Source organism: Tigriopus californicus, chromosome 2 (assembly GCF_007210705.1).
Source record: "Tigriopus californicus strain San Diego chromosome 2, Tcal_SD_v2.1, whole genome shotgun sequence".
NCBI lineage: Eukaryota > Metazoa > Arthropoda > Copepoda > Harpacticoida > Harpacticidae > Tigriopus > Tigriopus californicus.
Window position 1 is genome coordinate 2,983,267 of NC_081441.1, and position 11,347 is coordinate 2,994,613.

The 11,347-nt window shown below is 45.5% G+C and overlaps 3 protein-coding genes across 3 annotated transcripts; 1 reads left to right on the forward strand and 2 right to left on the reverse strand.

Annotated features, from left to right (window-relative positions):
* Positions 1-630: 630 nt before the first annotated feature.
* On the reverse strand, positions 631-3,680 carry LOC131893011 (dynein regulatory complex protein 1-like). The gene is made up of 4 exons (XM_059242918.1): positions 3,252-3,680; positions 2,965-3,188; positions 2,398-2,896; positions 631-2,326 (listed from the first exon to the last, which is right to left on the reverse strand). The coding sequence occupies exons 1-4, from the start codon at positions 3,528-3,530 to the stop codon at positions 1,181-1,183; spliced, it is 2,148 nt and encodes a 715-aa protein (XP_059098901.1). The 5' UTR covers positions 3,531-3,680; the 3' UTR covers positions 631-1,180.
* Positions 3,681-3,814: 134 nt separating this feature from the next.
* On the forward strand, positions 3,815-6,310 carry LOC131893010 (nicastrin-like). The gene has a single exon (XM_059242917.1). The coding sequence runs from the start codon at positions 3,959-3,961 to the stop codon at positions 6,164-6,166; it is 2,208 nt and encodes a 735-aa protein (XP_059098900.1). The 5' UTR covers positions 3,815-3,958; the 3' UTR covers positions 6,167-6,310.
* Positions 6,311-6,322: 12 nt separating this feature from the next.
* On the reverse strand, positions 6,323-7,933 carry LOC131893012 (protein tramtrack, alpha isoform-like). Its single transcript, XM_059242919.1, has one exon. It carries the CDS (start codon positions 7,630-7,632, stop codon positions 6,478-6,480), a length of 1,155 nt encoding a protein of 384 aa, XP_059098902.1. The 5' UTR covers positions 7,633-7,933; the 3' UTR covers positions 6,323-6,477.
* Between the last annotated feature and the right edge of the window lie 3,414 nt (positions 7,934-11,347).

Here is an 11,347-nt window from a genome sequence, read left to right on the forward strand (position 1 = left end):
GAGAGAGAGGATTCCTACAGCCTCTCCCGTTCCAGACCTGAACTTCAGCAGGGGTAACCATTTCGACCTGTTGGAATTGTATGGTTTTCCCCATTGCTTCAAGACACTGACGCAGTTAAAATGGGTCTCGTTGCATTTTGTTCAGCATAGACCTGGGTCGCATGAACACCATTTTTTGGTTGCTTGGTAGGCTTGGTTCACGGCCTTTGAACGGAATGGACATTTCAAGATGACCATACTCGTTCACATGAACTCCTCCAGCAATAATGACTAAAGACTGGGAGTCTTCCTGGCTTTGTGCATCCTATTCGTCATCTGGGGCCACTTCAAAAACGTCGTTGATAGGGCGAAATTTGCCGATCCCTTGACTAGCAGAACTGTGACGACAGGAAAAATGTTCATGGCCAAGGGTCAAACGCCCTTCATGACCCTTAACTCAGACGACATTTCAGTACGTTTCCCGGAACTGTAGCAGACCTATCCAAGGAATAGAAATTGATGAGATGGTTCTCGTTCTTGCATGAAATTTATGTGTGCATGGTAGTGTCAAGTTTGCATGGATGAGTTTTGTAGCATAAACTTAGATAATGTAAACTATGTTATGAGCATCAAGCAGAGTTATCTCGTGTTTTTTTGCACCAATCTATCCTCACTTTAGGCGAATTGATAAGAAAAGTTGATGTTTAGAGCTTAGGCAAGTGTTCTTTCTAAGAATCAAACAATGGCATAGGAGAAGAACTCCCATTTCACTGAATGATAGAGTTGATAGCACCGTACTAAATGTTTGCAACAATTCCCTCTAATATTCACAGAAAATATGATGCATTAATTCTGTAGCTGGTATGAAGTCACACTTGGTCAAGTTTGTTTTTTTTTAATCAGCGCTCTATATTTTTCCGATATTCAACGCTCCGCTAGCAGTAAGGACGTCAGAAAAAAACAGTTATTATCGAATTCTTGCACTTACTACAATTTTACAAGTTTCTCTTCCAGTACTCAAAGGCCTGTTTTTTTTAAAGCTCGTACCTCGGATTTAGGGGCTTGGACTTTAATTGGTATGAAAATGCTCTCGTAACATTGGTGAGCGAATGCTCATTCTGGGCAACGTCCAATTGGCCACAAGCTTCAACTCAGAGGTACGAGCGTTTGCGTTAAAAACTCGCTTCAGGAGGCACTTAAATCAGCAACCGGAAAATTCCAAGTCTCCATAGTAGCCAAATTTCCTGGCAATGTCTGCCAATTCCCGCACTTGACGGTCAAGTTTGACTTGCTCCTTGTCCAATTGTTCTATCTTGAGGACCACCTTGTAATCCTGATTGAGGCTCTTGATCATCTCCGAACGCTCCGACGATTGAAACTCATTGAAACTCTCGCGCATCTTGGTCCAATCTCGGATCATGTCCGGAAGATTGTCGTACAAGTGGGCCACTCGACGGGCAGAAGATCCCCGACTGCTGGACAAAGAACCCGGTGTCAATGGCGATACCCTGAGGTCAGACGTCCGCTTTGATTGTTCGATGTGCTTCCGAATCACCTTGAGAACGTTATCCTTCATGGAAACGGTGGGATTCTTTTCAAAGCTTTGGATCACATCCAGGACCTCGTCCTCGCCTTGTACTCCAATGGTATTCAGAATCGAATCGAGCTTAAAAAGGTTCTTCTCGTCTGGGGTCACATCGTCAGCCTCCACCAAGAGATTCAGATTTTCCTCCACCAAGAAACTGGCCTCGTGAACGAGATTGGATAAAGCGGTTTTCATATCTAGGAGGTCCTTGGATGATCGGCGATCAGACACGAATGATTGCTCTTGGGAGGGGGACCTTCGACGCAATTGCAAACCATGAGAATCCGACGATGGACGATTTCGCCGCTCTAAATTGGCGGTCTTGGGCCTAATTCGTTGGGCATTTGAAGAGCTCATGGAACTTCTTATGTTGAAAAGTGGTTCCAGGTAGAGTTTCACTCTCAGTGTTCCATTCGCGGTGTAGAGACTTTGAAGTTGTTGGTCGCTCTCCACGATGTGCTTGATCTTCTCCAAACTGTTGTCCCTTGCCATGTTAACAAGATCATTTTGCTTCCGCAGAGTGACCATACTATTCATGCGGCTCATTCGCTCCAATTTTTGCAACTGTTTCTTGATATCCCCGATCTTCTCGTGAAGTGCTTCCTCTCCTTTGATGGTCTTTTTTTGGACTTCGGCGACCCTCACCTTCAACTTGTTGATAGTGTCTTGCAGAGAGGTAATTTTCCGCTTTTGATCCGCCTTCACCAAACCGATTTCTTCTTCGTGCTTTCGAAGCACATGGATTTCGTAGTCCAGGCGCTCCTTTGGATGATCGAATGTGACACGAATTAAATTCTGAAGCAACTATGAAGCAGGAGAAATTCAAATCTCACCTCGTTCAAAGAGTTGACCGAGCATATGAGTTGAACTTGATCGGACAGGAGATTGACCTTGTCCTCGAGGTCATGTTTAATGATGGTGAACGCCTCAGCATCTTCCAAGATAGTCCGGTCAAGTTCCTCCTCATTGCTCTGCAGAGTGGCTAAACGTTGCTCCATGGTCTCGATCGAATATGTCTTGACTTGATCCAAGTCTTTTTGCCACTCCTCATCCTGTTCCGCTCTTTTCTCATTAATTTCCCGCTCAAAGGCCTCCTCCAATTTGATGTTTTCCGACCGCGCCATGTTCTCAAATGTCTGTAGAAGCTGCTCCATCCGGGCAGCCAATACAGATATATTTTCATGGTACTCCTCGATCAAGACCTGATATTGATCATCAGAATCCTGGAGCTCGTCCTCTAAACCCGCGATGAGATCATTGCGCTTTTCCAATAAAGCATTGCAGGCCTGCTTTTGCTCCATTATCTTCGTGAACAGATCCGTGGGAGCATTTCTATTTAGAAATAATTGCATATTAGTGCAAAATAGCTCGGGGTTTTATCCTCAACGTAGATTTTGTACTTGGCCACATCTGTGTCCGGCCATCTCTGTTGGATTTGCTCGAATTCCAATTCGGTGTCCGCGATATCCTGCTCCATGATTTGTTTGATGACCTGATCTCGTCTCTCAACGCGATCTCGATGTTGAATCTGGAGGCGGTCAGCGGCTAACCGCACATTGTCCATCATTTCACATCCATTGGAAAGGAGCTCGTTCGTCAGTTTTTCCGTCTTGGCTTTTTGAAACTGAAACGAAATCAGACAATCACAAAGACCCAATGATAAGTTGATCCCAGTTGATTGTCGAACCTGAACATAATTGCCCGCGGGTTCGAGATCTTCATCATAGTTGGGCAATCCACTGCCGAATATATTCTGAACCTTGATCATCTGGGTCAGTCGTTTGGCGGCCGAGATCCGTTTCGAAATCCGTTCTCGTCTGGCCTCAATTCGATCCTGGAGATTGGCATGGTCGATATCCCACAGTCTGACTTCATCCGGCAATCCTTTCGAGGCCATTTTTTCATTTGGGCTCAACAATAATGTTCCCGGAATCCGAGTGATCAATAACTTATTCCGATCCGGCATTACCCTCTTCGCAACTTATGGATCCTTCTTGAGAGCAACCTTCTTGTTCCTGCCTGGAATTGGCCGAATCCGCCGGTTTTCAGGGTTAAATTTGGCTTTGTTCTCAATCTCAGATGATCACATCAACTCGATTTTGACCAGCCTTAGATGAAAAAGCAACACAATCAAATATAACCATTGATGCAACTTGAGCTTTTGGTATAGTAATTTTTCAAAGATTTGCTTATGGCTTGGATACACTTTTCAGATTGTCTTTTGTCTTTGGATTGACAGCGTCTAAAAGAGGTGTTTTGTTGTTATCATTGGCATTTGGAATCCCAGAGATTTCCAAGAACATCTGGAGATGAGAATCAGTCCGCCTTGACATCTGGAACCGCCCCTTGGATTTTCCGGGATCAATGGTGATCGTGTGATTGAGTGCTGCCATCATGTTAGTTCGTGGGTTTCTCACGGGTTTGCTGCTGGCTCTTTTAGCCGCATTGGCCACGGGCAAACGCCTCAAAGATCGCATGTATCAACCGCTCATCACCCACGGCTTCTGTTTTCGTCGCACCAATGGAACGCATCAATTTGGATGCTCTAACAGCATGGGCGGGGATGTGGGCGTGGTGCATGTGCTCTTCGCCGAATCCGACTTGGATTGGATGTTGGAACAGGGCCCGCATTGGCCGTATATGGCCGTGGTGCGGCCCAGTTTATTTACGGGTGCGAATGTGGAGCGAATGAAGCGTTCGGGTAAAATTGCCGGGATCGTGGTTGTGATGAATGAGGCCTTGGCCAATGATGCTCCGGATGGATATTCGGATGATCAGTCGTGTCCCAACCAACTCAGCAGTCTTTACTGGGATTCCCAGGGGCAATGCGATCCGGACGAGGCGCCCTGGAATCCCAACGGTTCCGGGATGCTCTTGGAGAGTTTTGATTTCCCGATTTTCCTCACTCGCCACGAGAACACAACGCAGTTCTTGTTGGAAGATTGCTTCAACGCCTTTAATAAACCGCACGAGGATGGCTCGGCCCGTGATTGGCCTTTGTGTGCCGTGGAACTGGATGCCCACATGTACTCGGCCGTGTCCACGGAAACTTGCCTCAGACGAAGCAACTTGGTCAACACGCTGAATCCGGTGAAATTCTGTGACGAACTCGGGGATTTTAGTTACTTCACGTTCTTGAAAGCCGAAAACACGAGTGATCCCAGTATAGTCGAGGAGGACCAATCGGTCATCGTGGTCTCGTCTCAACTGGATTCGATCACTTTGTTCGATCTCAACGAATTTGGAGCGGATTCACCCATTACCTCCATCGTGGCGCTTCTGGAGACCGCGCGATTATTGGCGGTCAATCCGCCCGATTTTCAAGGGGACGTGTCCAACATCTTGTTTTCCCTCCTCTTTGGAGAGGCCTTTGATTATATGGCTTCTCAAAGGCTGGTTTATGACATGGCTGAGAATCAGTTCCCGAGGAAATATGATGCGGAAAAATATCCTCACGGTCAGAAACCGCTCTTTAATGTGACCCGAATCAATCAGATCGTGGAAATTGGGCAGTTGTTCAATCAAAAAAGCGGCCAGAAGGTATTCGCTCATACGGACACTGAATTTCAAGGGCAAGAATTGCTGAACGATCTACTGAGTGCGGCTCGGCGTCATCAGTTGGATCTGAGTGCGGCCACAGTCAGTCCAAGCAAAGGACTCCCGCCCGCATCGAGTCAATCCATTTTGAAGGCCCAAAGAGACATTCCGGCCATGGTTATCACGGATTTTGATGACCAATACACCAACCCGTATTACCACAGTCTCTTTGATCGTCCCAAATCGAATCTGAATTATGACCATGATCAAGGTCCGGATCAAGAGGTAGTCCAGCACATTGGAAGAGTGGCCAGCACCTTGGCCGACTATCTCTTCGAAAAAGCCTCTTCGTCCAGAGCGCGGGTGCCCACGTTCCAAGCCAACTACACCTTGGTCAACGAGTTGCTGTATTGTTACCTGGTAAAGCCGGCCTGTCCGTTGTTTCTGGCCGTGGCCAACAAAGAAACCCCGCCGTTCTATGACCCCTTTCCCATTGACCCTTTTCCCCAATACGTAGGAGTGGATATCAAAACCCAGTTCCACGGGATCTTCTCCCATCATCTCTTGGCCTATTTTACCGGCGAGATTGTCGAAGAGCTCACCAACAACCTCGAGGACTGCCAAGCTCCAGATGATCAGGACGTGTTCAGTTACATGTTCCTCAAAGGCGAATCCGCCCCCAGTAACTGGACGGGCGAAAAGCCGTGCAACGAGAGTGTTAGTTGCGGCTATTGCTTCAAGACCTTGTCATTCCGCAAGGAGTCCAAAAGTCCGGCCTTTGTCATTGAAGGCTACGATTTCAAGTCTCTGAACTATTCCAGTTGGGCCGAGTCCGTTTGGAAGAGTGTGAACGCAAGGATCTTCCTGAAAGGGGCGCCTTCGTTGGAGGCGGGTTTCTTTGCCATTGGGGTGATTGTGTTTGTATTCAGTTTAGTCATCGTGTTCTGGTTGAACCGACACGCTTCGGAGATTTTTGAGCCGGGAACCAGGACAAACTCCACAGAGAGTAGTGCTACCACCGTGTCAACCGCAGGAGGAGCTGCCGGACGTCCTATTGCCCTGTGATTGCCATATTTTTGTGTACGATTTGCACCGTCTTGATCCATTCCCAAACCAAAGTATTCATCCATTTTTAAACGTCTCTGAATTAAGCATTAAGCATTAATGTCAATGATAATAACAACAACCTCACAACCTCGTCCAATAGGATTCTTTGCATTGTATTTTTTCAATCATTCGCATGTTTTTATAAGAAGCGGAATTGGGTAGATCATTCCGTACAAATCATGATCAGCATTGCCAAGAAAGGAGGTAAAAGAACGAATAATACGTATATTGTGTTCATAAGAATTGATGTTCAGCAAAGAGATCGACTTCTATTTACCGCCAGTCACCGGACTTGTGGATCCTGGATTGACTGCCTTCGGTTTCTTGGGACACACGTGGTTCATGAGCTGTTTGTTCTTCATGAACGCCTTCTTGCAGAAATAGCAAGTCCCCGATTTGCGCGGCTCATTAGGCGGCAAGATTCGGGGCGTGGCCGCAGGTCGATTGGAATTGGAGGATGCCCGGTAGAGGGCGTTGGCCGACGTGGACTGAAGATCGGGGATGATGGTCACACTTTCATACTGGGATGGCGGTGGTGACACCCCTCTCTCCTCCTCCTCGCCGTCATTTAACCTGCAATGCTCATCTTCCCGCTTCAACGAGATCACCCGAGATTGCTGCTCGTCAAGGGGATCCATACCGGAAATACTGTTGGGTTTCGAATCGGGCTCTTCGTCCCGATTGGGGGACCGTTTGGTGGAGAGATTTAAGCTCTTCTCTTGTTTCTGCTCCCGGACCAAAGGTATTGAATAATGGGAGGTTGGATGATGAGGGGCGGGAATGTCTTTGTTCTCCAATGGTGGTGGCGAAGCGATCGTGTTTTGGAAATAGGAATGGCGACGCTTGCGCTTCTTCAGCGGGGAACTTTTGTTGTAATCCGCGAGAGGCATGGTATGTCTCGAGGTGGATGCATGGGGGCTGGGCGTGGTTTGTGGTTGTTGTTGTTGTTCATCACGAATGGGCGTGGGGTTAGCAGATGCCGGTGTTGTTGCTGTTCTTGTTGTTGCTGCTGCTGCTGCTGCTGCTGTTGAAGTGGCGCCTTCTGAATCTCTTCGGGGTTTTTGTAACGAACTCAGTCCGCGTATGTTCAAACTCGAGGCCGCCTGAATGAAAGCTTCGATCTCTGAATTGGGGACTTTGACCTCTCCGTAGTAGATGAATTGGAGCAAGCGTTCCATCTCCAGGGGCTTAACATCCTTGAGGAAGATGATGGGATGCTTGAGTGGGTGACTGTGATAAGCCTGGGTAAATAATGAATGGAAATAAGGACTGCACACGGAGAGAACCAAGCGGTGGGCTTCGAAGTATTGATTCTTGCAGCAGAGTGTGACATCTGTCAGAAACTCGTTCAAGTAGAGCTCTTCAGCCAGGGAGAAAAAGTTGGACTGATAATCCCGCCACTTGAGCATATACTCCTCCTCCATGACCACCAGAAATGGTGTGTAACCTTTGTGGTCCACTAATGAATGAGCACACTATGATGAGTTTTTTAGATTGTTCCACTTGAGTAGCACTCGAGTAGCCCCACTAACGATTGTGTGTGCACTCGCTTTAGACTGTACTTGAACGGAAAAGTTCGGCCTTACCTCAAAAATCGAACCTTCCCTCCTCCTTCACCGATCAGAGGATGAAGTGTCTCAAAAACTTGGGAGCTTTAGATCCGCTCGAACTTGGATGAGCTCTCGAACGGCGAATTGCGCGCCAAATCCCCTTCAAAAAAAGCACGCGGACCAGTAGCAGGTGCTGCAGTAGCAGCAGGTTCAACCGTGGAAGAATACTCACATCTCGTCGAGTGACGAAGGAGGGCGTCAGTGGGGCTTCAACGAACGTCGGTGCGTTTCCACTTTGGCTCTGAGTATGACCAGTTTTTGGGAGAACTTGGACCGGGGCCAACCAAAAAGATGAACTTGTGCCAAATCAAAAAAATCGACTATGTACAGAGAGAGGGGTCTGTAGGTCTGCAGCTCTGTGCATGGGAGGGAGGGAAGGAAGGAAGACGAGAACGGTGAATGTAGTGTGTAGTGGGATCGACGTCGGATATTAGGAATTCTACAGCATGTGTAATGAACAGAGCACAGTACACACTCACACACACACACACAGAGCCTTCCTTCCACCTATATATTATCCGAAAAAAGGCAGGGAAGGGGAGAAACATGTGCCTTTGCGTACACAATGGTCATCGACGACGACGGCGCATAACATACATACATGTCAGGTACACGCTCGAAAATGTGCGACATGCGTGAGAACAAAGCGTCACAAACTGACCCTAACCCTTGATGATCAATGGAGATACAGGCATCAAAAACGGTTCTATTGGACTAATAATCAGGGGCGAGGCCCTCTCTCTCCTGCTCCTGTTGGTCGACATCAAATTAATCCGGTCGCAATTGGATATTGAATTTTTGGCAATGGCTTCTCATTTTCCGACGGGATGTTCGTCTTCTTGTTCTTCGGCTTTTTCTACTCGTTTTGGACTTGCCTTTGGTCTCCTCTTCTTCTTCTCCTTCTTCTTCTTCTTCTTCTCTCTCGTCGTTCGTTGGATTCTTTTTGATTGGCGCTGAGTCCATTTCGTCTTTTGGCACTCGTTTGCCACTACATCCAAGATTTGGCACCCGTGCATCGAGGAGGAAGCCAAAAAGCTTTTGGAGCAGCCATGCCCAGGAGGAAGAAGAAGAAGAAGAACTACTACTACTACTACTACTTCTATATGTATGTACGAGTACGAGTACACACCGACTTAGTAGTGTGCATACGTATTTGTGTGGGTACGTCCGCTTCGTTCGTTCGTTCGTTCACTATTATGTAGACTGAGATGTGGGTTACTTAGCAAGAAGGTGGAGAGGGTTACAGAACATTGGTAGACTTCATAAAACCCCTTGTTCATTGTCCACTTCTCAGAAACAACCAAGCACGAGAAATGTTCCCAAATATCCAAATCCTCGGTTGGCCCCCTCGGTTGGATTTTAATGGGCCTCTGAACACTTGGACCGTTTGGCACCCTCACACATTGGAATGAAGCCCTCTGGCAAACGCGCTTCACCGATCTTAGGCATGACGGCGTGAGGTCGATCGACCTTTAGGTCCTTCAGGTTGTCCCTCTCCCCTCCCCCCCCCCCCCCCCCACTCCCAGTCAAGCATTGCCGTTAGACGACCGAAATGAAAGTGCAACGCCAATGCATATTGGCTGTATTTAAAGGCACTTTAATGCCAGGGGGCAGAGAAAGATCGATTTTTCTTTCTGACTCGCCCATCATGTACAATGTACATCATCGATGTAAAGAACCGCATTGTACAAAAGGCTGCCCAGGGAGACGAAGTTAGGTGATGTTGGATGATTGGTTTGGCTGAACTTTGATAAATGCGTGCAATTCACTTGAAATGGTCCACGAGGAGGCCAAAATTAACGCACCTCGGTGCCAAGAGATCAGCGTTGGGCTGCCAAGAAAATATCCACTACAACACCAGCATTCATCGACTCGGCCGCATGCTGATACATTCACATGCAAGTGCTTCTCGCGGGCTTTGTCTGAAATAATTGTTCATCAGGCTACAGTACGTACGTAACATCGAGCTAAGTGTGTATTCAAAGTAGCATTCTTGGAAGGAGCCTAACATTCAGATGGAAATATCCATGCCTTGCAATTGTGAAACCGACAACGAGGAAAGCTCAGAATAAATCAAGCCATTAAAGTTGTGATTCGTCTCTTTTCTTGAAAAAGATATCCAACGGTTTTGCCGTCAATTCGCGGCCAATTCATAACAAAAGCCACTGGATCGTGGATGGGGATGGTGGGGCCTAAAATCAATATTAAGAAACAGACCTCGCACCTCGCAGGTCTTTGCATTTCCGAATTTGAAATTTCAACTCAATCAAACGACCGTGTCAAAAGATTTGCCCTCTCAAAGCATAGTACATAAATGTATGCAGAATGATAATCAATAAGCACAAGATGCTAACTTTTGTAGTGATTAGACCTTGAAAAAAAATAATTGCGTTTTGGTAGAAATAATTTCTTTAAAGTTGAGAAAAATTAAAAATAGTTGGAAAATGCCCAAAAAGGTGTAAAAATGGAAAAAAAGGTTTTAATGTTAATAAGCAGAATAGTTGATAAGGCCGTTTTTAACCACTTTTAATCACTTTTAGCCATTTTTTGTTCCAAAAGATAGAGACTCAACTGCATTTCAGGGTTATTCATTGAGTTTCTTTATTTTATATACAAGAAATTGAGGTTTCTTTCTTGCAATGTTTCACATTAAGACGCTTTTATAATTGATACGGATGTTATGGTATGGAATTGATTCTCTTCTGTAGGCTAGAATTTTTGCAAAGAGCGGTTTTTTTTTCAGTAATCATTTCATATTTGGTTTTTGCTGACTTTCCCAAACAAAAAACAAGTTGAATTTGACATTCAAATTCAAATTCGTCGTATAAAGTTTACGAGCTAGCAACGAAACAAATTATTATCATTTACTGCAATGGTACCGGGGATTACATTCTTTTTTTGGTTAGTAAAGCAGGTAAAATCCCAAACCAAAACAAAAGAGAGAGTGGCCAAAAACCTCTGGATGCTGGACGCAAGTAAATAAAAAATTCCCAACAATGAAAAGCATGCGAAAACGGAAACAGATAAGGACCCAATTGACAAAAAGGCTAAAAGCGTTCTAAAATATACAAAAAGTAAGAAACAAGTCAAAAAACGGGCCAAAAAGTGGAAGAATGATTAAGTGGGAAAATTGGAAATCTGGCCTAAAAAGAATGTTTACCGATAAAGGTAAAAAAAAAAGTTCAAAAGTTTTTTTCAGGCTTTAACTTATTTTGTTTTAGGTCTCGGTATGACTTATACACTGATCTTTAAAAAGGGATAATGTTTTATCCAGTAGTTCCACATAGCTGAAAATTTAAATACGTAATTTTTGCTGCCCAAGGACATTAGAGCAAAGAAACGCCACTTTTTTGTGATCACCAAAGCGAAAATGAGTCGAAAATTCAAACTGAAATCTAGTGGACTGTATTTTACTATTACTTTGTTCCCCTTAAATAATGCCTGCAAAAAGTCTTTGCCTTTGTAAAAAGTGTGAATTGAAACTTTACTCAAAGACAACTCATCAATTTTTCATCAATGCATGGTGTTT